The 12,227-nt window shown below is 40.3% G+C and overlaps 2 protein-coding genes across 2 annotated transcripts in view; both read left to right on the top strand.

The window, feature by feature from the left end:
- The window catches only part of HMGN1 (high mobility group nucleosome binding domain 1), a 1,114,480-nt gene that overhangs the window by 617,328 nt on the left and 484,925 nt on the right, over positions 1–12,227 (top strand). The gene's annotated exons all lie outside the window — the stretch shown is intronic.
- DSCAM (DS cell adhesion molecule) overlaps positions 1–12,227 on the top strand; it is a 494,765-nt gene that overhangs the window by 444,236 nt on the left and 38,302 nt on the right. Inside the window, exons 27-29 of the mRNA XM_042456815.1 lie at positions 4,601–4,631; positions 7,476–7,591; positions 11,968–12,117. Coding sequence (XP_042312749.1) covers positions 4,601–4,631; positions 7,476–7,591; positions 11,968–12,117 — 297 coding nt within the window. The remainder of the gene's footprint in view (positions 1–4,600; positions 4,632–7,475; positions 7,592–11,967; positions 12,118–12,227) is intronic.

The following is a 12,227-nucleotide window of genomic DNA, read 5'->3' as shown; positions in this document are numbered from 1 at the left end:
ATTATTATTATTATTATTATTATTATTATTATTATTATTATTATTATTATATCTTGAAGAACCTAGTATGGTGAGTGTTATTTTAGTTTTACCTTCATCTTGCCTCCTGCTAGGTCTTTGTAGCAGTATTTTCTGAGGAGCAGTACAAAGAGGCTGACTGCCACAAGACAGATTGTTGTGACAATCAGGGTCTTTCTCTATTTGTGGGTGGAAGGGCAACTTAGTTCTGCTGCAGCAACTGTGCTTTCTTTGCTCCTAAATGCAGTTCAACCAAGCAAATGATGTTTTTGACGGTAGCAAATCTCAGTTGAAAGTCTCTGGGTTGCTACTGATTTCTCAAGGAGGCATATCTGAAAAAGATTCAGAATTGTATCTGGCAAGACCTTAACAAGCAAAAGTGAGCAGAATGGCTGGGATTCCTATTTTTCACTTACTAACTGTACTGATGTTCAGTCATATATTGTGTGAGATGTTTATTTTATAGTCAAATTTAATATCCCCGCAAGTCTAAACTCTTAGTTGTGCTAATGTCTTTCTTCCATGGTCTAAATATGTCATGTCTAATAATTTTTCAGTGTATTGATCTTCCTGATGGCTGGAGAAGATAAATTATGTGCAAAAAAAATAGCTGCCACAACTGGTCTTCAAGTATTATTTGGCTACTAGTATTATTTCTACTTAAACAGAGAAAACCCTCAGTGTTAGCTAGAGACAAGAGTCAATGTCATAAAAGTGAGGGTAGTCATTTGCAGTTTTACAATTCCAATGCAAAGGAAACGGGATTAGGAATTTGAATGTGCATTACAATTCCCAAAGGTATAAACTGACTGTGGCATGCTTGTGTTTAATTTCTCATATCCCAAAAGCAGTGTTGAAAATAGCTTAGTTGGTGGAGAATATAGGCCTATCAAAATGGCCATATTAGCATGACCCACACATTCCAACTATCTATCAGGCAGCCCAGCCAGGGAACTCCTGGAACTGGTTCGGAGCCATTGGCAATAATCTTTGAAAACTCCTGGAGAACAGGAGAAGTCCCAGCAGACTGGAGGAGGACAAATGTTGTCCCCATCTTCAGAAAGGGGGAAAAAGAGGATCCAAACAATTATCGTCCAGTTAGTCTGACATCTATACCAGGAAAGATTCTAGAGCAGATCATTAAACAGAGAGTCTGTGAACATCTAGAAAGCAATGCCATAATCACAAAAAGTCAACATGGGTTTCAGAGGAAGAAGTCATGCCAGACAAACCTGATATCTTTTTTTGATAAAATTACCAGCTTGTTAGATGAAGGGAATGCTGTGGATATAGTATATCTTGATTTCAGTAAGGCCTTTGACAAAGTTCCCCATGATATTCTTGCAAACAAGCTTGTAAAATGTCGGATAGACAAGGCAACTGTTACATGGATTTGTAACTGGTTGACCGACCGAACGCAAAGGGTGCTCAACAATGGCTCCTTTTCATCCTGGAGAGAAGTGACCAGTGGTGTCCCACAGGGCTCTGTCCTGGGCCCAGTGCTATTCAACATCTTTATCAATGACTTGGAGGACAAAATTGGGGGCATACTTATCAAATCTGCAGATGACACCAAATTAGGAGTAGCTAATAACCCAGAGGCCAGGATCAAGATTCAAAATGACCTGAACCGACTAGAAAACTGGGCCAAAGCTAACAAAATGAAATTCAACACAGAGAAATGTAAGGTACTGCACTTAGGGTGGAAAAATGAAATGCACAGATATAGGATGGGGGACACCTGGCTGAATGAAACTACGTATGCAAGGGATCTAGGAGTCCAAGTAGACCATAAGTTGAACATGAGTCAACAGTGCGATGCGGCAGCTAACAAGGCCAATGCGATTTTAGGCTGCATCAACAGAAGTATAGTATCTAGATCAAGGGAAGTAATAGTGCCACACAATTCTGCCTTGGTCAGGCCCCACCTGGAATATTGTGTCCAGTTCTGGGCACCACAATTCAAAAAGGACATCGAGAAACTGGAGTGTGTCCAAAGGAGGGCGACTAAAATGGTGAAGAGTCTGGACGCCATGTCCTATGAGGAACGACTTAGGGATGTTTAGCCTGGAGAAGAGAAGCTTAAGAGGTGATATGATAGCCCTGTTTAAATATTTGAAGGGATGTCATATTGATGAAGGAGCAAGCTTGTTTTCTACTGCTCCAGAGACTAGGACCCAGAGCAATGGATGCAAGCTCCAGGAAAGGAGATTCCACCTCAACATCAGGAGGAACTTCCTGAGAGTAAGGGCTGTTTGACAGTGGAACAAACTCCCTCAGAGTGTAGTGGAGTCTCCTTCCTTGGAGGTCTTTAAGCAGAGGCTAGATGGCCATCTGTCGGGGATGCTTTGCTTTGGATTTCCTGCATGGCAGGGGGTTGGACTAGATGGCCCTTGCGGTCTCTTCCAACTCTACGATTCTATGATTCTATCTAGTAAGCCATAAGGGAAATAGCATCTTTGAAAACATAAAATAAAAGAGTTAGAAAAGTGTTCTAGATCAAGGTTGAGCTCACCGCATTCCCACTGTACTTGTATATTAAAAAGCTGCTAAATGCTCCCAAATGCAGGGGTTTGGGAGAAAATGTGCCATGTGATTGCTCCCAAAAGCTATGTTAGCCCTGAGGGAGGCCTTTTTAAAAAAAGGAAGTGATCTGGAAGTCACCTCCTTTTTTACAGAAAGCTCACTCCTGGACCTAAAATGGTGTGTGTGTGGGGGGGGAGAGATATCCCAAAATTGCTCAAGAGGGCAAAAATATTTTTTTTAAAAAATGAGCCAAGAAAAACAGACCTCGTGCTGCATGCAGTCCATAAGCCATACTTTGTCTACCCTACTCTAGATGCTATACATTCCCAACTTGAGAAACCAGATCCTGCCCCCTCCCATGAAATATCAGGGCTGTTTTGGGAAAATCTCTCTTGCATATGAGCCAAATGTTTCTTCCCTTCCTGGGAAGGCAAACGACAGGGCAAACAAGTTATCTCCCCAGGATCCCTTTCACCCAGCAATTACAAACTATACGAGTTACTTTTTTGGAACTATAAATGTCTGAATTCCCCTCAGACAGCATGAACAGAACGTAAACTTTCCCAAATTGTGATTCACATTACTACAAAGACTAGTGCATAGTACAGGAGATAGATGAAAAACTGACTATTGAAATGGGTGAATGATACAGTCTAGCTTGTCTGCCTGAAAATTTTCAGTTCTTCAGGACAATGCTGTGGTCTGTGAACTTTGCTGGCCTGAAAGTCATCAGCTGCCTGTCCACAGTGAATTTCCAGGGGAAAACCAAAAGAAACAGCTGTTTCCAATGGACAAAAATGGACAAAAATATGGTGCTTGTATCCAGCATATTAGAAAATAAAAACTGCTAGTCTCCCATATCATATAGCCCAAGATGCACTGCTTTAAGATGTAAACTTATGGAGGGATGATGACCTGTCTCAGAATTTTAAAAGTTGATGAAGTTAAGTGCTTTCTCTGGTCCAGCTTCTCCACAAAAGCCCACAACCACCTGATGATGGCTAGCGGGGACATAAATGATTTAAGGACGTAGGAACCCTCTGTCTGATTATGGGAATCTATGATGTTTATCACACTATGCTCTTAAAGAGGTACTATTCCAGTGTGACTCCTCTAGCAGCCTCCTGTTGCATGCTGGGATTGGCAGTTTTAAGGAGCTGAACTTCTCTGCCTGAGAATTCTAAATACCCCTCCTTAAAACTGCCAATCCCAGCATGCAACAGGAGGCAGCTAGAGGAGTCACACTGGAATAGTACCTCTTTAAGAGCTCGTCTGATAAACACCTATGTAACAAGCCATGATGAATATGACATTCATGATGATGCTTGCAGTGGGGGGGGGAGGATGTAGATTTGCATAATATTTGTGCATTCTAATTTGTATGTATAGATGCACATTTAGAAATTGCTAGTGTAATTACAAAGGAATACATTGCATCAACCATAGTGGGGAAGACTGTGACTAGGAGAGTGATATTCTTACTTGCCTGTTGATAAGAAACTTAAAGGCTTTATTATATCTGAAGGGATGTCATGTTGAGGATGGAAGTTCTCTTTGTTTTTATGGTTCTTTCTCTTTAAATCTGACTTCCATCCTCAACATGACATCCCTTCAGATATGATAAAGCATGAAATACTATGGCTTAGCTAGACTCTCCCAGGAAAGGGTCCAGTACACCAGTATGGTAGCTAAAAATGATAACTATCACTCATAATAACTGATGCCACATGGCTATCGAGATAAATAACAAAGGATCAAGGAGCCAACCCTCCATTCTCCCAAGTTACAAATCCCTGCCTTAAGAATGAATACAATTCGCATTCACTGTATAGTATATACATAACCCTGGCTTGACCAACTTCCTGGCAAAAATAATTTAGTTGTACTGAGATTAAGTTTCAGTTTGTTCTCTCATGTTCAGTCTTTCACCGTCAGGAAGAATAGTCTTCTATAGACAACTGTGTTAAAAAAAACTTGGTTTAACTGGAGAAACATACAGCACTAATGAGCTTCTTGCGTAATGCTGACATTTTAATGTTTAAAACTTTTTTTCCAGATGCAAAGAGTTTGGCTGAAATGCTTATGAGGTAAGATGAAGAGCCCTTATAACTGGACTTTAGCCATGAACTTACTTTGCAATTTACAGTATTGATATATCTAGTCGTACAAACATAATATATACAGTAGTTCTAGGCACTGATTCATCCAAATCCCAAAGTGAATCAGGTCAGCACTCACTTTCTGGTGTTGCATCCTGAGACAGAGCAACATCCTAGAGAATCACACTTAAGCCAAAACTGCTTCATTCTAGCTTGTCCATCAAAAGCCAAACAAGGCTTTTCAAGAAGACAAATGTCATTACTCTTGCCTAGAGCCTGCAAAAAAATAAAATAAAATAAAATAAAATAATATATATATATATATATATATATATATATATATATATATATAGGATTTGTTGCCATTACACCTTTCAGTTTTAGAAAGTAATGTTGGCATTACTCGGGGAGGGGGAGCACTTGTGTGTGCACGCATGTGTTTTGGGTACTTTCAAGTTGTCTGTTGACTTATAGGGACCTCATGAATTTCATAGGGTTTCTTAGGCAAGGAATACTCAGTGGTGGTTTGGCCATTTCCTTCCTCTGAAATATAGCCTACAGCACCTGACATTTATTGGCGGTCTCCCATCCAAGTACTAACCAGAGCTGAGTCTGCTTAGTTTTCAAGGTGAGGCCTGGACCAAGGAATATGGACTGGGTGGAGGGCTTTTCTTCTTACTTTAAGCCAGACCTGATTAAGTTGGCCAGCTTTTCTCTCCCTCTGAGGCCGGATGATGTCAGATGGCAAAGAGGGAGCCTCAGAAAGAACCGGTTGGTCTGGGCTTTCGATACACCCTGTGGACACTTATCCAGATACAATCAATTATGGATTCCTCATCCAAGTCCAAGGAGAGATCTGAACTGTGCACACTTGTCATGACATCTGGCCTGACCGTGCCCATTATGGTGATAAAGGAAATCAAAGTCACAACTTGAAAATCTGACCAATTATATAAGATAAATGTTGGCAAAATCTCAGAATATCTCTTCCCTTTCCATATGGACACCTCCACTTATGTCAGGGGTGTCACTAGGGGGTCCAGGGGATGCAGATGACAACAGGCAATACCTCAGTGGAGGGTGTCAGCCAGTGGAAAAGGGCTGCCTTTTATGTCTGGCATCTCAGCTTGCCAGGTGGAAAAATGAGCCTCTTCCTCCCTCTCCTGCTTGCCCAGCAGCTCTGCCGGACCTGGAAAGCCTATAGGGCAGCAGGAGTAGTCCACCCCATGAGCGGCCACTGTTAGGACTGGGCTGTCTTCTGTATATGGTAACTGTGGTCGCTGGGGTGGTGAAGAGAGTCTCTTCCCTTCCCACCTGGGCAGCAGCTCCACTGGGCCTAGAAATGGCTTTTGAAGAGAATAGGGGGGTATTAAAAATGCTCTGTCTCAGGTGTCAAATATACTAGGTATGCCACTGGATTGTGTTCATGCTGATTTTTTATCTAAATAAACATTAAAACTTTGAGTATATTTACCACATGCTGTGTACCTGGTATGGATTTGCTATAATTTTATGGCCAGATTTTAAAGAGATATTCATTCTTCATGTGATAGCTAATTCCAAAGGTAATCTTCTACTGCATAATTTTTAAAATGAGAACATAATAGCTTCAGTGATATTGCACTAATTGTTTCTTGTTCCAAAATGCTTTATCAGTCACTTAGAGTTAACACAGGAGTGGTGATTGGAGTGTGTGTGTGCAAGCATCCACACACACACGTGTGTGTATGCATGTGCATGTGTTTAACTGAAGTGACAGCAGAACAATCACCAGGAGGTGAGGAGGAGAGTAGCAAAGCTTAAATAAACAAGCCCTCTTTTAAATGCCATGTTCTCTGTTGATTTACATTTAACCATATAATCTTAAATGGAATTGGAGAGGAGTGAACTGGTACAGTCATCATCTCATTTCACTAATGGGCAGTAGGTTGCTCGACTTGATTGAGCTTTTTATATTAAATCCATTGAAAACAATAAAGGCTATAAGTTAATGGGACTGAAATTTGACTGCTTGGAGAAAATTAAGCTGTTTTGGTCCACCTCTGAAATCTCCTCCTGTGACATGCCTTCAGCCTCACTAAAAGTGTTTGTTGCCCACTGAGGGCAACAGAGAAAGTGATAGCCTCTACCCAGGGCCTATTTACACTACACAATCATAGGACAAAATTCTCCTTTAACTGCCATGGTAACATCCTATGGAATCCTGGGATTTGCAGCCAAGGGAGGGACATTTTGAATTCTCTGCCAGAACATTCTATTGCCTCGTTGCACTATAAATGCTAGAATATAGTATGATGCTTCCTTAAAGTGATATCCTAATGTTATAGTTGCATCATGTGCAAGGACCCCAAAACTTGACCACTATTCTTAACCTTGTATATTAACCTGTAACTATCTACAGCACATTGAATCCTGCAATTAGGATTTCTCTACCCATCAGTACCAAAGCTGAGTAAGAATACAATGCTCTAATATCTACTTCCCTCTGGTTGGATGAGGGAGATCATTAGTTCTATAAATGGAAGATAGGAAAAAAGAGCAGTTGTATAAACTGCTTACATAAGATTGTATTCTTCAGAAAGAATGTCAGAGGATGCTTTGTAGTCACTGTTCATCTATTTTTCTAACCTATTGCCTCCTGCTTTAAATTGAAACTACTTATGTACTTGAAAGAACTCATGAAAACCTTTTTTTTGTGCATCTTTATCAAAAGTGATAAGAGGCTAAAGTAATCTTAAATTCTTTCAAAAAATGTGGCATTTGGATAATTTCATTATTTGGGTTTAATAGATGTTTCTTGCTTTTTGTTTGGTTTGGTCTTTTCATTCCTAGCAAGAATACAAGGACATCTGACACACTTAACAAGCAACAGCAGACACTGCGAATGCATATAGATATTCCCAGAGCTCAGCTTCTGATTGAAGAGAGGGACACAATGGAGACAATTGGTAAGTCATCAATAGGTTCATTAGGTTGTTTTGTACAACAACTGGATGGTTTTGTTGTTGTTGTTGTGGCATGCTTTGATGTAGCTGTGAGTGAAGGTGACAACTATTTCATATTTTTCTTTTGCATGTGACTAGTAAGGAAGTTTTGGAAACTATTAACAACATGATGTTGGCTCCTATATTCATAGGCATGTTGTTAACGTGAGACAAAGAGCTTTATCATATGAGAAAAGAAAACCAAAATGGACCGGGAGAGGAGCAGCTTTTTCTGTGTCTCTCCTCATTCCTTTGTAGCACTTCTGTTCTCTTTTCAGGGGAGATAGTTGTAAAAGCATGCCTGTTTCTTACACTGGAAAATAAGTTGGACAAAAGTCATGCTTTTATGACCATCTCTCAAGGGAAGAGAATGGAAGTGCTACAAGGGCATGTGGAGAGCCATGGAGAAATCCCCTACTCTCCCACTCCATTTTGACTTTCTTTTCTTGTGCAATAAGGCTTTTATTCTGAAGTATGCAGAGGACTGTGGCAATACAATTCAAAGGAAAGATTTTGTATCATCTAACTTAAATGATAACTATGATACCATTTTGGATTTCTTTCTTTTTTATTTCGTTGGGGGAGAAGTAATGAAAGGTTATCAAAAAGAAAGTTGCAAAGAAAGTTGTCAGAGTAGTTGACAATATAAGTAGGGAAGCTGTGGCCCTCTACATGATGTTGGACTATAATTCTTTCCATTAATTATTGTTGGCCATGTTGGCTTAGGCTGATGAGAGCTGGAGTTCAACATCTGGCGGGCCATAGGTTCCCTACCAGTGTGTAAGATATAGAAATGCTGTGGTAACAATGAACTGCACTCATCCACTGAGAGGCACAGGGCTGGAACAGACTGGCATAAAAAGCCAGCTTCCAGCCTGCTTGGAGACATGGTGTGCAAATGATGCACAGCCCCAAGATGACCAGTAGACAGCTTCAAGCCACCCACTCGTTTACATGGCGACTGGCCTCTGGGTACTCTGGCAGTGTGGCGTTTATACACTGCATGCTGCTGAAACAAGTGGGGTGGAAAAGCCAGCTTTTTGCCAGTGGAAAAAGGAGTGGCTGTTTGCCACTCCTTTTTCGGCTGGCATAAAGGTGGATTGGAGCAACAGTGTGAGGTTGCTGCAGCCCCAATCTGGCTTTGTCAAGGGCAGTTTGAAGCTGACCATTTGGGGTGGTTTATTTCACCCAACAGTCAGCTATTAGGCTATGCCACCACTCTCTTGTGGACTGAAACTAATTTAGGCCCAGTTAATACATTGCCTAAACTGCACATTCCCTGCTTCATCATGGCTGTATCCTGTACTGCACAAGTAACAAAGAATGAATTGAACTATATGGTGTGCAGCAGACACTGTTAAACCTTCCCTAAGCCAGCAGGTTGCCTTCCTGGGAACCAGTAGCACCTTGCATCACTGACTGAATCTTAATCCTAAAACCATTATTTCCTTCCTTCCACCTATTGACCCTATTAATATCTGTAAAACACTGACCTTGCTGATAGAATATTACAGTGTGTCTTTCCCATAGGATCAGAATTTCAAAAATGCTGAGAAGTGGCAAGTCTTCTTAAGCCAGAAATTTCAGAAGGGTTGCATCAATACACTTAGTAAGAAGAGAACCTAATGCTTTGGTTTTTAAGATGGTAAACATAAGGCAAGAGCACCTTTAAAAATAGCTATGGATGCAATTCCTCATTCATTCTTAAAGGAAGCAACGAGTAGCTTGAATAATTTTATTTCCACTGCAGAAAAAGTCTTTAAAAACAGAGTTCAGAACTTATTCTGTGCAAAATTCACACATAGTAATTTTGTGCAAAAAACATTTTTGTATCAGAAATATTTTATTTTTTGTGCATAAGAAAATATATTTCTGCATTTTGGTGGAGGTCTATTTTTCTAAAATATGCTTCTCAACTGCCACACCTTATCCCTGATAAGGTAGGTGGAGAAATGGTTTCCCCTTGACTTCTCCACCTTGAGCTATGAGAGTTTGTCATGCAGACAGTGCTTTTTAACTGCTGCAATTTGCATAATTATAGCACTGTTATTCAACTTTAATTGCCATGGTTCCATCCTATGGAATCTTGGTATGGCAGTTTAGGGAAAGGCATTTAGAATTCTCATTCAGAGAACATTTGTGCCCCCACACACTACAACCCCCAGGATTCCACAAGATAAAACCATAACCATTAAAGTGGAATTATAGAACTATAGTTGTGTAGTGTGACTGGGTCCTTGCTAAGTACTTCTCTACCAAGCTAGCATGAGCTAACAAGCATTAAACTAGTCCTTTGGAAAGTTTTCACATGGCTCACCCCCTAGAGAGGTTCTATTCCCAGCTGGGCTGGAACTGCTTTTTCCTAAGTTTTTGCTCATGTTTGTTCATTCCACTTATGGGTTAAAAAAATCTCTGATAATATTATGTATATTCATATTAATAGTTTTTATCAAGGGGAAAACAAGTTATGGATTGTTTGATAATTCCACTGATAGCAGTCTATCTGGACCTTTATTTAATAGCCGTATAGTATTTCATTGCAGGAGTTCATCATAGTTTTCTATGCTACAATGACTATCCACAAATGATTACAGCACTCTCAGGGAAATTTTATTGTGTAAACCCTGATTGTACCATGCATTGAAATGGTTGGTTTATAGAAGCTCTGAATCTGTGGGTGGCTCACTAACCCCTATAGGTTTGAGAGAGACCTATTTTCTGCCTCTTGCTCAGCTACTTTGTGTTTCACAGCTTAATGGTGGGAAAGCTACAGTCAGATGGGAAAGAGATTTCCCTCTGATCTTGGATGTTTTTGTTGTGTTTTTCTCTTCTTGGGGTAAATACCTATCATACTTGATAGTGGGTGAATGAGTTGATTCTGATAATACTAAAGTAGGAAGTTGAAGGGCAATGTAGAGAAGAGTCAAACTGTAACCTTATGACATGTTTGTAGGTCCACTCACACTACAGAATTATAGCAGTATAGGGCTGTACGGTTGGGCAGCATGCAGCTGCCCCTTTACTAGCTGGATCAGAGCCACAGCAACCTCATGCCGCAGCCCCAATCCAGTCTCCGGAGAGCCCAAAAAGGAACTGCAAAAAGCAGCTCCTTTTTGTGCCCTCCAAGGGGTGCCATAGCCACAGTGGCACGGCTTTATGACGCTCCTTCAGTGCTGCATCATGTGGATGCATCACCAGAGGGGCATCATGATGGTGCATGCCATACAGAGTGGCATGTGCCAAAATGGCACCCTAGGGATGGGGTTAGGGCATCCAGCATGCAGACCATGGGTTAAATGCTGATAAAAAGCCAGTAAAACATTTAAGAAGCACATTTGTGTGAAAGCCTTACTTTCTAAACTTCAGAGAATTATCCCCTCGCTGCCAGTATTCCTGAATCATTCGGGGAGCAACCATTCCCGTTAATGGAAACTTTGTGCTAATGGGAAATGACTGCTCCCCGAATGATTCAGGGATGCTGGAGGCAAGGGGATGATTCCCTGATGTTTAGGAAGCGTGTCAGGCTTTCACACACACACACTTCCTAAATGTTTTACTGAGGTTTTTACCAGTGCTTACCCCACGGTAAGAGCTGGTATGAAAATCTTCAAAGTTGTGGTAAACCCCTGGAATGGGGAAAGGGCCAGGATGGTGGATAGGATCACTTCCAAGCATCCCCTCTCACAAAGTAAAGCCAAACTAGACCCTTAGTTTTCAGTGGTTTTGGTTTGGTTTTGTTGCATTGTGGATCTATTTTTACAATTTTTGCAAAATACAGTTGGCCTCTGTACTCTATGACAACATGCATAAGAATGCATTGTAAAAAAAATCCTGCTATGGTCCCTTTGGAGGGAGAAAATGAAGCCTGCCTGTATTCAAAATTTAAATTCCAGACATCAGCATTAATTGATTTCATCTTTTAATATAAATGACCTGTTGTTGAAGATTGTTTAAAGTCTTCATAGCTTCGTGTAATTGTATATGCAGTATTTCAAAACCAAAAAGAGGGAGAGTGCTGTTCCTTGTTCTTTGCCCTTTTTCTTTCTTTCATTCTTGTATTTTGAAATATGAAATTTTTAATTCACATGTGCAAGATTAAATCCCTATTAAGAACTAGGTTTTTAAAATAATAATAATAATAATAATAATAATAATAATAATAATAATAATTCACCCATATGAGAAAGATCAGTAAGTGCTGATCAAAAGCAAATACATTAAATCATATGCTGTAATCCAAGATAAAACAATAAGGAATTAATATTTGTAATTCTTCATCAGATATCAGTAAAAATGAGGAACAGAACAGACATTTTTCTCTATCTTTCCTTCCCCCACAGATGACAGATCAACAGTCTTGCTAACTGATGCTGATTTTGGAGAGACATCAAAACAGAAATCACTGACTGTTACCCATACAGTACATTATCAGTCTGTCTCACAGGCCACTGGGCCACTGGTGGATGTTTCTGATGCCCGGCCAGGAACAAGTAAGTGTGAAGGACAAATTGTTGTGTGCTTCAAAGCCAAATAAAGATCATGCCAATCTTTTATTCCAGAAGAAATTAAAGTCCACAGTAAAAATGTCTGTGGAGGAATC

This window comes from Sceloporus undulatus, chromosome 3 (genome assembly GCF_019175285.1).
Source record: "Sceloporus undulatus isolate JIND9_A2432 ecotype Alabama chromosome 3, SceUnd_v1.1, whole genome shotgun sequence".
NCBI lineage: Eukaryota > Metazoa > Chordata > Lepidosauria > Squamata > Phrynosomatidae > Sceloporus > Sceloporus undulatus.
This window is presented reverse-complemented; position numbering and strand designations above follow the sequence as displayed.